This window comes from Spea bombifrons, chromosome 2 (genome assembly GCF_027358695.1).
Source record: "Spea bombifrons isolate aSpeBom1 chromosome 2, aSpeBom1.2.pri, whole genome shotgun sequence".
NCBI classification, from domain to species: Eukaryota; Metazoa; Chordata; class Amphibia; order Anura; family Pelobatidae; genus Spea; species Spea bombifrons.
Genome location: NC_071088.1, coordinates 30,006,837 through 30,023,455, shown reverse-complemented (window position 1 = coordinate 30,023,455; position 16,619 = coordinate 30,006,837). Strand labels below are relative to the sequence as shown.

The following is a 16,619-nucleotide window of genomic DNA, read 5'->3' as shown; positions in this document are numbered from 1 at the left end:
AAAAAATGCAAAGCTTTTTAACTTTACATCAAAATGATGATATGCATTTATAGTTGCACAATTGTAATACTTTTGATTCCAAATTATTTTTTATTATTATTTCATGTATTGTTTTGCTTAACACATTACATCTTAGGCAAATAAGTTACGTTCAGTTACAAAAATGCTTTCGTTCACAGAACAAAATACATTTATTTGTGAAATGATAGGTTACTTACCAATCTGGGCTTCTTGGATTGTCAGCTTGCTTTCTAAAGGTTGTAGTAACTTTGGTGGTTTATCTGTAAGTGGTGCTGAAACAAAAAGCATAATTTGATAAAATTAAACTACTACAAAATATACAAAAATAAATTTAGCGAATTGGATTGTATTTAATGCTAGGGATAGAGAGGAGACTGTTATAGCAACTCCATACGAACGCCCATGGTTTATAAATTGGATATCCAACAAGCTCATATAGGTGTGATGGTAAGGTGTCCACATACTTTTGGTCATATAGTGTATATATATTTTATTTTACTTTTTGTTATCTTAAAACGTAAACCACTACATAATATGAGATTGACAACAGATGGTACGTGGCCATCATGCTGAATACTAAAACGTCAAAAACACATGTTGTCTAAGACACTCTTGGGAAAAATATTTTATATGATTTTGATCATTTTTCACATTTTAACTGTTCCTGCTTTCCAGCAGCAGGGCATAATGCAATCACGAAAACCTCAATTGTTATAAATAGCTTTGTTTGTTCTACACTGCAAATGTAACTGCGTTTAGACTCTAGACTTTATAGATCATTGTTTTTGTGGTTAAGCATGAATTCAGAAACCATGTTTTCAGCTGCTGGCAAATTCTACAACATTTTGCACTTGTTTAAATTCAAAATCAATCTGTATCACAAGAATCATCATGGAAATATATGCATAAGATGTGATTTCCAATTAAAAAAAGTATAATTTACTGTCAGGTGATCTCATTAATACCCATCTTTTGAAAGAGGCAGTATTTGACAGATAGGACCGAGGAATACAACATCCTTAACTAGTATCGGCACCCTTGGTAAATATGAGACGGCTGTGAGAAATGTATTTATTGTTTAACCTTTTGATCTTTTCCTCACAAAAACAATTGCAAACACAACACGGGTTTATCCAAAAAAATTGAAATATATGTGTGGCGTAATTATTGGCACCCCTATGAATTTATATGAGAAAAATATATTTGAAGTATATTCCCATTGATAAGTAACCAAGCAACACTCGCAACCATTCTTCTAACTTACTTAAGTTATTTGCCATTTGACTTGTTAAACCTGGAAGGTCTATTCTGTTTCAGACCGTTGTATCATCTGTAAAAAGACATACCCTACCATTAAGACCTTCTGTAATATCACTAATAAAAAATATTAGTACTGATTTCTGAGGTGCCTCACTAGTAACAAGTCATTACTATGGATATACACCATTGACTATTATCTTATGTCTCCTGTCACTCAACCGCTGCATTATCCATTCAATTATTTCGACATCCAAACCCAAAGACTGCAATTTACTTTTCATTTTTCTTTGTGGGAGCGTGTTAAATATCCACAGCTCCTCCCTGATATATTATCTTAAGTTAATTTAGTTCGGCAGGATCTTTGTGTAGTAAACCCAGTGCTGTTCTTGATCATACAAACCATTAACTTCCAGATATTTAACAATCCTATGCTTTAGCATGGTTCGAAATTAGTTTGCCAACTACATAAGACGTACTGGTCTGTAGTTGGCCAAGTCTTTCATGCTACCTTTTTTATTAAGTGGTAATACAGTTGCTAACTTCCAGTTTTCAGGAACTACTCCTGCCAATAGTGACATGTTAAATAAATTTGCCAATGGTTTTGCCAGGACATTTCAAAGCTTTTATAATAACTTTGAGTGTATCGCATGGGGTCCCATGAATTTGTCTGTTTTTACTTCAGAGAGTTCAAGTTTTCAAGTGCTAATCAACATACACATGGAATATTAATGAGCAAGCATGAACATTAGTAACCTCAATACCATCAAATCAGTGACCTGGTACCTTTCTCTTCTTAAAATCAAGAGGTGCCAAGAGGTAACTTCATTGTGAAGTTCTGCAAAAGGCCTGAGCCTCCAGGCACACTCTCCACCTTGTTCCTCCAATCAGGAAAGAAAGTGTACCTTTTGCAGACGTTCACCGGGAGGTCATATCCCGTTGTCCAGGGAGAAGCAGGATTTTTGGGAGCAGAGGATTAAGAAAAAAGATGGAGTCATGACACAGAGACAAGGACATGGAAACGGTTGGGAGAGAAGGTAGGGAGACATTCCGAGACAGTGTGAAAGAGAGTAAATGATAATGTGTGAGCATGAATGAGAGAGTGGGTGAGTGTGGATCTGCCTACAAAATTCAAATGCAAATTTGAAGCACTTTGCTTCGTTTTTATTTGTTTCATTGGGGGTCCCTCCTCGTTTTCAGCGATTAGTACCAATTGTAAAAAATGTAAACATATCAGTTCATACAAATCCAAATGCATACGTCTACAACCACGTCTTAAACATACATATCTGGTTAATTCATTTGCTAAAACTCTACTGAAATATATATTAGAGGCCAAAATAAATATTAGCAGATGGAATATACAGCAATATTACATAATATTATTTTGGCCTGTTCACTTCACCTATGTACATAATACATGTACATCTAGGGCTTCTGGTATCCTTGTGCAGAAGAAATGTGCCTAATATTTCTGTTCTAGGTTTGTTGGTGATATTGGTTTAGTATCCTGGTGGAGATTTTTCCTTTGTAGAAATCCTAGTAAGAAAGCAATTGATAACTGTGATAACAGGGTACCCACTACAGGGTCTGTATAAGAGTGATGGTTACAACTCCCTCACTTTACTATTTTACTTTGCATTAAACAGAGTCATCTTTGGCCCTGTATATTCTTTCTACAGTAGAAACGTATTGGGGTTGGGCACTAGCAATGAATAGTAAAGTCTATGAGTTCAACAGACGCTGTCACATATCGAAATAAATATTAGCAGGTGTTATTTATGTTGATATTATGTTATATGATTTTGGCATGCACCACCTTCTGTTTGTCCACCTTTAGCCATGTACATAATATATGTATGTAATGTAAAGCATATTATAACTCAAGTAAACCAGTATAATAGTAATTTTTTGATAATGTTCAACTGCTGTGTTTTCAAGATCAGTCCTGACATTGTGTCGAACTGTATCAAAAATATGATGTAGAAATTAGAAACTCGTTCTTAGTTACCTCCTTTTGCTTTCTGCAGAAAGTTTGTCCTTTTTCATTCATCTCATTAAGCTCACTTGTTCCTTCTTTTAAACTTAAATCTTATCCAACCCTACCATCTGTCAGCTGTGACAACATCCTGTTTATAACTCCTTCGTTATAATCCTCTATCATCCCAAAAGGTTTTGCCATCCAATAGTTTCTCCTTCTTCAAGGTTCATGTGAAAAAGACACTTGCCAGTCAGAGCTAATTTTCCTCTGATTTACATACCGGACGTTGAACATTAGAGTCATTTCCATATTACATTATCTATATAGAAACATATGTTGCAATTCATCCTGGCACTTTAAGGCCACTTTGAGGTGTAAAGCCATCTACTGAATATAAGCAGTTGCATGTTAAACTTTTACGTTACCTCAAACAGTGTAAAGAAATGCAGATTGTGAGCATGTATATCCAGCAGGCTATATTGTTACATTGACTACTTGGGTGGCCTTGGCCTTGGCCCAGCCCACCAGCCATTTCTTGGTAGCTATAGCCAGTGTGGGCATGATATTCATTGAAATGTTCATTTTGAGGCACTCAGTATCAATATGTCCTATGATAGGAATACCCCAGTGAGCTTCTCCTAAAAAGGACAAAATAGCTCTGTATAATGCAAATGTAATCAGTCAGATGACATACATGTTATCCTGTATATACTTGGTGAACCTGTCAATGTTTGTATTCTATGATGTGTCGCTGCATGCCTTGTATATGTTCTGTCTTTGAATAAAGTCAATCGAGCCAGGTGACATGCCGTACTCTTCCTACATTATGTAGTAAACATTACTCAAGCAGAGTCTTAGCAGGATCAGGCATTTGTGGTGAGTTTATGTGATAGGTGGCGTGATAAGGTGCAGGGTGTGGTGGCTGATGGCGTATATATCCCCCTAGGATTCACCTATACATCTGGTAGTAAATGGTTGCTTCAATATACAGATGAAAATGTCTGCTCTTTAATATACCTCTGCTTTTTTTTAAGTGAAAATGGGCGGGGAGCTGGCCGGGTCAAGACCCCACTCCGACGACCCGGAGGATTCGGGTCTTGACCCGGAGAACCACAGAAGTGGTGCTTCACCCGGCAATCTCCGGGTCAAACCCAGAGAGTTCCCAGGTATGGTAATAAGATTACTACTAAATCACTTGAACACCGTTGGCTAACTAAATTGTTAGCATTTTACAACAACCAAAATTACAAATCACATATTTGATTGTGTATTATTTAAATAATGACAGTCATTATGCCTAAATGAAAAAATCTTCATCATATATTCCAATTGCATGACTGGTTTTAGTCACTAATATGCTTAACCCTTTTAGGGATAAAATTATTCAACATTTAATAGATTTTAGGTAAACTACGCTAATGTATAAAATCAGATACATATTTGATGTATTCAAATGTTACGATATATATATATATATATAGAAATGAAAGTATAAGAAGAACAACACACAAGTTTACCAACAAAATATAAAAAATATAATTAAAATGAAATAGAACTTGGAAATGCCCTCTATTTATACATTACATACACTTCTGCATTTAACGAAAGCAATTAACTATTTCCTTATTGTTTTAGCTATATCACGCTGGAAAAATTCAAAGTATCCAATATGCATATCACAGCTTCACTTGAGGACTAATAAAATGAAAACGTTGCTGTCATTTTGATTTGAATAGTTCAAAAATGCATTTATTTCTGCACATTCAATTTTAACTAAATAGATACTTATTTCTTCTTTTTGAAATGAAAGGAGTATTCAGAAACTTGAATATTCCTTAGGTGTCATCGACAATTGCTCAAATTATTTCTGTAATCACTTCAATTTGACAGAAGTTTCCTAATAATGGCAGCTTTAAAGAGGTATTACAAAAGATGGTGCATAGCAGACAATAACCAAAAATGTTATAAAGGACTAGACATTTGTTAGCTGCAATCTCACATAATAGAGCTAATATTTACTTCGGGGCTTATTGGGTATACAATTTGCCTAGTAAGGGGCCTTAAACCAAATAAAGAATGATACTTCACTGCTGTGCCAAATGGACGAACCATATAAAATCAAAAGTGATAGCAGATAAAAGAGTATAATTGGGTATATTAAAATGCTGCTTACTTTTTAAGGGAAGACTACTTTATTTTTCCTGCACGAAGTTTGGTTATATTGTAACGACTGGCATTATATTTTATTGAATAAAACTGAATTTCCTTCATACACCAGATGTTGTTTGTGTGATATATCCCAGTTTTCATTAAAGGTGTGCGACCCCTGTTAAATTTTCATGCAGTACAAATGAATCAAAATCACTTTTTTTTAATATCCATAGAGATTGTGTACAGGAGAGGGTCTGATTTAGGTAAATTATGGGGATGCTTATTTGAAGCATGTCATGTTAGAAATATCATTTCACCTATACATCTGGTAGTAAATGGTTGCTGCAATGTACAGCTGAAAATGTCTGCTCTTTAATATACCGCTATCTTTTTTTGTCAGAAAAGTGTACGTTAATGAAGAACAGGGGTGAGTCTATGGTTAGTGGCATCTTGGTCCAGTTCTTTAGCAACCCCCAACTAACACGCACATTTACTCTAACACCATAAGCTTACACATAATCCCTCTACAAACACCTTGGTGCACCCTTAATGAAAGAAGGCAGACAGGAAAGCAGATGCATAGTCGAAAAATAATGCATTAAAAAAGTCCAACCTTTGTGTTTTGTTCTCAAACTTAAGAACAGTATCATGCAAAATCTGCCATATGTATATATCATTGCAATTTAAATAAGCTTCCTAGTGCTTGCTACCTTTGCATGTCCTGTCTGGAACATATATGCATGTACATTACCGCTTAAAATTAAAATGTAAGATGTACAAAGCTCCATTGTCTTACTACCACCTGTCACTAGTGCTGTATGTATACTACATTGGTAAACAGGAGCTGTGATTCTGTCTAAACTTTGATCACAGATACATTTAGATATTTAGTAATAACAAGTGTCTAACAGGCACACCATCTCTCTGGTTCCTCTAATGGGGGAAAAGGATATGCACAGAAGCTGAGCCAGAATAGTAAAGATTCGCTGAGAAAGAGAAGTGTTTGTGTACCTCTATTCCTCAGCGAATCTATCTGACAGAAGAACAAGAAGATGCAAGAGAAGAAGCGCAGCTGCGCAGCAAGGACACAGAAGTGGTTGGCAGAGAAGATAGAGAGACATTCAGAGACAGCGTGAAAGAGAGTGAATGAGAGTTTGAGAGAGCATGAATGAATGAGAGAAGCAACACAACTTATATGCTAAGGTATTTACTTCATTTTCGTTTGTTTTGTTGGGGGTCCCTTCTTGTTTTTAGAGATTCATAAAAATTGAAGAAAACTGTCGAAATTCGATCGAATACAAATGCAGTCTAACTCCAATTGAAAAAAAGGTGCCGGTACTTAATATAAACATAATATATATTTAATTTCCCTTTAATTTTGTGGTAGGTGGGTAAAAGGTACTATTTATCATATGGGTGGAGAACTTCTTCTTAGTATAATTGCATGTACAGACACTTGACTGAAAAACATAATAGCTTTAAATGTGTTTAACCATTTTAACCCCTTAAGGACAATGGACGCTCTCTAAACCCATTGAAAACGATGCATTTTGAGCTGTACATGTATGGGCTTTGTCATTAAGGGGTTAAATGTCATAAAATAACCTAAATTAGTTTCTCCAAAAACAATATTTTTTTTTTGTATTTAAACACAATATTTTAAAGGTTAATTGAATACATTTAATTGACCAAGGCATCCAGTTATTGTTTCTTTGGCTTGTTATAAACTACAGTGTTCCTATTAACTCCCTGACGTAAATTAAACCTCAGTTGGGTAATGAACACATTACTCAGTAGAATTACTGAACAACGTTTTGCAGTTTGAAACTGAAAGCTTCTGATCTGATGTTCTCAGATCTTTTAGAAATATCAAGATTGAACCGCATTTTATTCCTTAAGAGTATGGCAGAATCTCGTAGGATCGTACGTATCACAAGAACTTAAGAGGTAAAAGCATATATTGCATTTAAAAATGCCAGTTAAATTGAGTGCATGTCAGATTGTTGAAGTATTTGCTTTTTTAAAAAAAAAAATAGAACAGAAAGATATTTATAAACGTTGTTGGCAATCAACATTCCATCTGCTTGAAACAAATGAATGCTCCGACCACTAAAGACATCGTGGTTAAACAATTTTATCAATGAAAAACGTGACATTTTATTTCCACCATGAAATTATTTTTACAAAGCGTAGTAAAAGGTAATTTTTCATTAATTTTAACAAAAGAATAGTATTTTCTTATTAAAAAACGTGTATTTTAGACTAGAAATGTAAAATGATTGTGACTTTCTATTAAAGTCTAGTGATTAAATGTGGTAGTCTTTTAAACTATATATATAATACATTTTTATATGTATGTCGCCATGACGATACACGCAGAGACCTGAGGTCCTACTAAAAACAGTGTGGGGCTGATTCAAATGTATAAAGTTGAGTTGCGATACCACCAAGTGAGACGTTGTAAAAACCTCCATGTTTGCTAGAACAGTGTAGTCTTAGTAATGAAGAGGCTAAAATGTACAAATAGTAATATATCTTGATGAGGAACTGGTATATAATTCATCCCACGTCCTCTGAGGGGGGCCCTTACACCAATGGAGACGCTAAGCAGCATCCTTAACTGCTTGTATGATAGTGTCTCCTCCGTCATCCACATCATTGTTCCAGGCTACCTAACATACACCTTTCAAAGTAATCAAATGATCTAAAAGCAACTAAAATTGTTCTTCTATTTCAGTACATTTCACAAACATGAAACAACAAAGCAATAACAACTTAATTTGATTATTTGAATGTATTTGTGCCCCTTACTAAAATGATGATTTGGGTAATTTTATAAAAGGAGGAGTTAATGTCAGACCTTATGGGACTAATAACGAATTAAAGTTAGATTTCTTGAACGCATGTGTCTGTCATTCAAATGTTATTAAATAATGATTTTTTCTATTTTTTAAATTAAAGTAAACAGGAAATTTGAATATGTGGGGTTTATTAGTTATTATTATTAATAATAATAATAATAATAATAATTGAAACAGTATATAGGGCCACCAACTTCCGCCATTGGATGATTTTCATGATACAAACTACAGTTATTTTTAACTGCAATTGGTCCTTTTTTAGACTCGTGTAAAACTAAGTCAATTACATGACAGAATTCTTTCAGCTGCTTATCTGTGATGAATGTGTGACTTATCTTTTCAAAACCTTAACTGGTATTGTTTGGATGGTTACAGTAATGGCATCTGGTAGCCGGAGGCAATTACAAGAAATACTTGTTAGGCAAAAGGTCACAATCTGATGCCTAAGGTTTCCCTTTTTCCCTATCCCTGTAACAGTTTTTTTTATAATTTTTTTATAAATTATATTTTTTAAAATATAATGTGATGCATTTCTATCTTGGAAGAAACATTACTATATATATTTATCCTCTTAAGTGAATATTCCACCCCTGACTTTGTAAAATCCACAGACTTCAATTCTTTTTACTGCATTCAAAATCAGTACGTACATTTTTGTAAATGGAAAATTAGAATAATGGCTTATTTTCCTCCTCCCCCTGTCAAATTCAACCAAAACATAAAGCATACTTAAGTACAACCCAGCATTCAGCCACTATTCATGTGATTGTCTGCTGTCAATGTGAGTTGAATAGGAGTGTTACAGGGCACGTTTAGGAAGAGCACTTAAGTACACTTCCGGCTTTCATTGAATAAGTCTCAGAAGTATTTATGCACCATTTTGCATGGGATTAGAATTCATTGTAGTCCCAACGGCATGTAGAAATGATAAACACTCTACTTGGTAACACACAAAACTGTCCCACCTTGAAATGTTGAGCGGTTTGCACAGCTGGAAAAGACCATATTAGTGGTGTTTCTTAATAGGACTACCCACAAGGCATCCTACTACTAGCAAGGGCCTAATATATCTCTAACACTCAGAAACACACTCAGATTTATGAAGCGATAAGCTTGGTAAAAATTGATTGTTGTGTATATAAGGGTAGACAGAATACTTGTCTCTTATACTGTCCCTAAAAATAGTACATACACTGTCTGCCCAATAGGATCTAGGTTTATGGTTACAGGTATTTGTACAGTTTGATATCATGCATAACATAAATGGTTCAATGACATTTGCAGCAAAACATTTACATTCATTCACAGAAGTCGGCACAAACTTAACACTTCATAAAAATGTAATAAAATTGACACAATACTGCGGCTCAAATTGAAACTTATTTTTGTGTGGAAAGAAATGGCATCATTTGTCATTGGAACTGCTGCTTGGTCTTTGATAAAAGACTCGCATATTTTGTTTGTTCTTTCCTTTTTTTTTTTTTTTTTTACCAATTTCTATTCTTAAGAACCAAAAAGAGCGCTTTTGTTCAGGATACCAATTATTAGAAGAAAGAAAAAAAACTCAGAAAAGCAAAAGCTATTTTTATGAGCAAATGACCTAGTCCTTAGCTCATTAATCTGTCAAAGATTTGCTGTTGCCAATGATAGGGAATGATCAATGCTAACAGATGGCACATTCCCTTCCATTGATTTTACCAGCAATTCCTTGATAGTGACTGACGTGGATCCAAGCTCATTATTGTAACTTACCTTAACATCAGTTGGTTTTCTAGCATTTGAGGTGACAGCCCTACTAAATCATGTAAACCACATTATACTATACACCTCCAATGGTTTATCTGTATTAGGTAAGTGAATAAATAAAACAAATGTAATAAACATATAATGTCTGTGAAGAAACGAATCAGGCACTAGTTTCTATGCATCCAGAACTAAAGTCATTTTAATATCACAAAGGAGAAAAAGTAGAAGGAATTTACATTAGTTAATGGGTAGTTGACATTTTGGACATAATGTATTTAATATTTTCTGTAATAAATGTTTTCTTCCATACCTTAATATACCTTAACAGAGATTAAAAAAAGTTAATGTCTAAGTTAAATCAGCGTTTGATATGCGTTCAAATGCAAATAAGAAGAGGAATAAACATTTGTGAAGCTAGTGCAAATGTTCAACCCCAGAGAACTTAAAGGGAAACTCCCGCCATTTTGTTCCTTAGTAGTATCAGATGCAGGAATGAACTTCATTAAAATGACTAAAAGCAATACGTTCAGTGTAGTGTTTTGAATCACGCAAAATGTCACATGACTCAATGGCAGCCTCAAGGTCCGCTGGTAAAGCTTATTGGAACAAAATTAGATAAGACCAGGCTGTTTCCAATGCTCACCTACGTCACTGTGTTAAGCACGGTATTTTATGTTTAAGGGGAATAACTATTTAATGGTACTTCACCTTTAAGACATGTTCACATAAAAAAAAATACCCATGCCCCTGGTGCTCAACTGTATGGTGTACAATGTGGTTCAAAGACCAGACTACTGAATATACACTGCATGAAAAAAGTATGTGGACACCTTATCATTGCACCTCTATGAGCTTGTTGGACATTCCATTCCAAAACCATGGATATTAATATAGAGTTGTCCAGGTGCTCAGCCGTAGAAACAATGTTCTGAGTGATTCTACCCACTACACACTTCAGCACTTGGTGGACCCACTTGTTGTGCGTGGTCTACCGCTTTGTGGATCAGCTGTTGTTACTCCTAGATGCTTCCACTGCCTAATAATAATACTTACAGTGGACTGGGGCAGATCTGGCAGGACAGAAATTCACAAGTTGACTTGTGGGAAAGGTGGCATCCTATGAAAGTGCCATGTTTAAAGTCACTGAGCTCTTTAGTATGACCCCTTTTACTGCCGTTCATCTATGAAAATGGCTGCCTATGTGCTTGATTTTAGGAGCAGTATCCACATACTTTTGTTCATATAGTGTATTTCAGCATGCAAATGGCAGCAGCTGGGTGTTATCAAGAAACCATAAGATACACCACGTAGCACATGCCCCAGTTGTTACGAATTTTTGCAGTTGCTATGTTGTAACTAGGCTTGTTCTGTGTTTCATTTGATCATATCTCTTGTTGGCCAAGGAACTGGCATTTACATAAGTGATGGTATGGATCACAAACATCCCAAGCAGAGCACAGAAAGAAGCCAAGCATTGACTAATTTTGCTGCTATGTATGAGTCAATAATGCTGTGTTCTCTGCAGGGCACCAATAAAAGCTGGGGGCTAAATCATGGGGTACTGAAGTTGCCCTGTGTAAGGACTTGAGTTGCCAGCACTAGCTTTCATATTGATCCCCTTTCCCTACATGCCTATGCACACAGTTAATATCTCCTTTATTTATTAAAACATCCGTGAAAAGAGCCTGTTGTATCCTCATAACAGCATCACAGAGCACAGTTTTGAGATGGTTGCACATTTATTTTTGCGTCCTCTGAATAACTTTTGGCTCTGTTGACCAAGCAAGAGAAAGAAACACACGTAGATAACAGGCTACTAGCCTTATGACAAAGATCTTTAAATTATTCATTTTTGATAGAAGGGTCGACAGTGTATTCAATTTCCTCTGGGGAGAAAAGTCCACGCTACATATGTCATGAAAATCATCTATCCAGCAAGCATTATCTGTCTTACTTAAGGCATAAAAACAATGTCTTACATGTTTGAGCCGGTTCAAACCTCAATTATGACAAGTACAAAACAATGGGATCTCCAGAACACCTGCAGTTGATCTCCATTAGATCTTACTATTTCCAGTTATTTCTCTACCAACTTTACCACTAGACATGCACTTAATCATATTATTCACATAGCATTATTTTATATTTTGAAATCTCCATAGCCAGTGCTACATCATACATTGGGGGGGGGGGGATGTCGATCCCGATAATAAAACTGAAGACAGATATCTAATCACCAGTCACCAAGTGATGAACTTTTTAAAGGTTAAATAAGATGAGCTTAGCTGTTTTACCTTGATGAGACATAATTGAGATCATTATCCCTTATCACAATACAGTCAGGCATTATATTGTCATCCATTCAACAGGTGAAACCTGCATAGAGTTGTAAAAATCTGAATGTGCTCAGGTTTGTTACATATATAATACAATCTCACAAGTGTTATTCAACAGTACAATTAGGAGCCTGGAACCCATTATCTGTGTCATGTGATGATACTATCAGAAACACTGCATGATGGAGAATTGTCTTAATATTTAAGTGACATGTAGCAAAAAAAAAGGAACATTATGCATTATTCAGACTTCAGCACACTACACACTAGATGACTATATCAAGAATATGGAATTTTATTAATCTAAACTTGTATAACAAATTACATTTTGAATTAGAATAACACCAAATTGTAATTTAAGCATTTACACGATTGAAACATGATGTGTGATATCATTATATCTGAGACTGCACATAGGAGGCACCAGACAGAAAGGGGCCACCATGTTCAAAAAAAATATGATCGAGGCATTTCAGCAACACCATTGAAGTTTAAGAGGCATTAAACTCTTTTAAAACGGGCGTCCGCCACCATACCTGATGGTGATCGCGGTGTTGCTGAATGCCTCGATGTCGAGGCATTACAACAACATCGTTTTGGTGCAGAAAGCGAACGTAATTCGCCTTCTGCACCTGTTTTGAATTCATGACGGTCCTGGCACGTCAATTGTCGTTAACCCTTTGTTTTTAGGTGAAGTGCCTGGACAATCAATTGTCATTAAGGGGTTAAAATAAAGTGGACCTGATATATATATATATATATATATATATATATATATATATATATATATCATATGGATGATGCCCATTACTGATATTATTGTGGGTACGCGTACAGCCCACCTTGTTGCCATATTTGGGTTTTATCTCCATACATGCATACAGATAATTTGGGGAGGAATTTAGATTAAACATAATTTGTCCCCTAGCCAACTGGCTTGCACAATGTATCGATGGATACAGTTACCCCCTACAAAGTAATACCTTGTAAGTTTTCAATGACAGATGCGCTTTAATACTCTCTATTTTCAGGAAAAAAAGTTTACATAAGTGTAAGAATTAAGATAATTAGTTCCCACTCAATGAATCATAGCACAGTGAAAATAATATCTGACATGTACCTGGAATATATATAATCTGCTGCCAAATGAATTAAGCATCACACAATGTGATCAGCACTACTTAAACTTCCTAAATGGTGCATGTGCAAGTAGGGGAGGGTAATGACTACATTTTCCAAGAAAGAGCACAGTCACTGGTTCTCAAATAAATGAAAAATGTTCCTTAAAGTTCCTTAAAGAATGTGAGACACCCTTGTTTTCTCCTTTTACCTTCCATCAGGCAGCACAGACATGGCCACTTCTTACATTGCCCTCAAAATGAGATTCCTGGACATTCTACCAAGTTCTGGAACTGTCTGTCCCATTCATATCTCTTGAATGTAGATTTTCAAATCACGCCTAGAGTGCACACCTGACCTGTTGTTTTGCTTTCACTTTTATAATGTTTATCTTTCTTTAAGTTTGTTCTTCTGTACATTTTTTTAAGCATTTTCAGTAAAAAAAATATGTGATAATTATTGTTAACATTAACAGGGACATGTTTTGCACCAGCGTAAGATGGGTACACATCACCCAGGCATCTCAGTAACCAAGGAGAGCAATAGTGTCATGTAGCACATTGTTAGGTCCTGCTGGGAATTGAGCTCAGAACCTAGCACCTACTAGAACTTAATCATTGTGCCACCACAAGTCTCTGTTCTGAGTTTAAAGATTACCTGCCCTGGCTCTGGAGGACACTTCTTTCCCACAGCATTACATATCTAGGAAAACATCCAAACACTTCTTAGATATATTTACTGAATTTGACAGAATGACTTCAGGTGGCAATTTAACTTCCCTCTATGTTTAAGATGAAAACTACTTTCTTCCAATCTTAAGGGATGCCTACATGTTGTCTAGAATGTATGATTTATAAAGAGATCTCCAAAAAGATCTCTGTATTGACCTTGAACATACTTGTAAATGTTTATAATATCCCCACAAAGACGTATTTTCAACAGAGAAATCAATCCGAATTTGGACAGCCTTTGTTCATAGCTGAAATTTTATATTCCTTTAATCATTTTGTAGCTCTTCTCTGAAGCCTTTTTATTCCCAATATGAACCTTTTTTTTGAACTGTGCCCAAAACTTCACTGCATATTCTAGATGGGGTCTTGATACGAGGAGGCACGTCACAAACATGCAAGGGGTTAGGTAAAGACTTACAGAGCTTAGGGAATAGTTCTGCTTTTATTTTATCTAGCATAATTTTACATGCTAAATCGTAATATAATAATATCACAGAAAAGGTAGGTAAAGATGTTGGTGACATCACAGTTATTATTGGTCTTGGTTTTAACCTCAAATGTAGAAACTGTCAAGTTCTCACGTTCACTGTGTTTATGTGACTTTGCTGCCAATGGGGTGCAAGCAAAAGTCACGTTGACCTATGTCCTGCTCCCCATTTGGTAATTGTCAAATATGAATCTAGACTTACTCATTTCTAGGTTTTTTGGGTTTGACTCCCCCGCTGGGTTAAAACTTACAACCATTTATCTGTCTTCAACTCTAGTGTGAATTGTGCGGAGCAGCTAAATCCTCAAATAATGGAAGTATTAACCTTTTTTCAGCAGAAGATACAGGTACCAATGCTGGGTATTATTTCCACTTTGATACAGCTCCACTAATATAAAAAAAATAGGCCCTGAAGTACAATCCACTGGAGCAGCAATGTTATTAAACCAGATAAATAGGTCACATAGATAGTGTTCCGTGCTTTGGGTGAGTAACGGGTGACAAATACATTGTTGTTCACACTATCCTGGTGTTTAAAGGTTAAATGGTAAAGCAGTTGTGCATTGGGAAGAAGATAAGGTCAAATCATGTTTGACACATGGGCAGCAAGATAGTGGAATCATGTTTATGAGTTCAGCTTTCCTGGTACAAAGCACATTACATCACCCATCCACCCATATCGTCTGTAATAATGGTGTAGAGATAAGAAAGGATACAATTGCTATTGTTGAACCTTTGCTTGTAAAAGCTACAAACAGTTTTCATTTGGTGGAATTCATCTGCGTGGTGATTACACTATTTAATATTTCAGCAGCTTTTTTCTGAATGGTACACTTGCATATCTGCACATATGAAGCCCTCTCAGAACATGTTTTCATGACTTAATGGCTATTTGATTTAATATCACGTGCAGGATTCAGTATAGTTATTACTTTAATAACTGCATGCATATGATAGCTTAGCGTCCCCTTTAAAGAGGGACTCCCACTGTGTTGACCTATATTTTTCTAAAGCCACAAGTATATAAGTAATGCATACCTAATGTTTAAGCTTAATGTTATTAATCACTTACTTTTATGATTAACCCTTGATCCCCCTAGTACTGTAGTAGACCTGGAGGCCTATTGGATATCGAAGCACTGCACAGATTTTGGCACGCTTAATATAACTTATAACGTAGTCGTGTTAATATTGATGTTGCCAATATCTTGGTTTGCTTGGCCAAAAATATCACCTGCTTGCCATTGGGCATGTGCTCTTTATTTCATGCCAGCCAGCTCCAGAATAGTTTAATATGCATTCTTCATTGGTCTGTCTGCTTGGGAGTGTCCTGCTTTGATGCTTACACTATAGAGTGAAAGGGGCACGTATACAGGTTTATACAGGTTTATTGTGAATATTTTGATTATTAGTGTAACTTCCCATGTAGGCTATCAGGAATACTCCATCTTCCGGGGAGCTGCTTTGTGAAGGGGCAGGGCTAGCTGCACATAGGGGCGGGGCTAGCACCAGACAATGTTTACAAGGTGGAGAAAGGGGAACTGTCCCGGAGACCCAGGGAAGTATGACTGGAAACTCAAGGTCATATGAAAAGGCACTGCAAAGAGGACTAAAAGGTTGATTACATTATTTTGCCAGAATTCAACAAAAACATTAGGTTTTACATTAAAAAAGTAAGCTGTGACCAATGAGCCTTTTTTATATATAGTTAATGGATTACAAAGTAATTAGTTAAGCACTATATATACTAAAGTTGTCTGCGAGAAACCAATATACGTTTTTGGAGCATTGACCTCATTTCTAGTAGTCGTATTCCTATAATGCTAATTAACAGAGCTGTTATTAGTGGCATGTGAATTTACCCAAATGTCCCCCAGGTATGTAATAACCTATTCTGTCATTTAATACTATTGTTTTAATCATCTTTTG

The 16,619-nt window shown here is 35.7% G+C and overlaps 1 protein-coding gene across 1 annotated transcript in view; it reads right to left on the bottom strand.

The window, feature by feature from the left end:
* Window positions 1-16,619, bottom strand: part of IL1RAPL1 (interleukin 1 receptor accessory protein like 1) — a 541,156-nt gene that overhangs the window by 110,965 nt on the left and 413,572 nt on the right. The window contains exon 6 of the mRNA XM_053457345.1: window positions 219-293. Within this exon, the coding sequence (XP_053313320.1) occupies window positions 219-293 (75 nt within the window). The remainder of the gene's footprint in view (window positions 1-218; window positions 294-16,619) is intronic.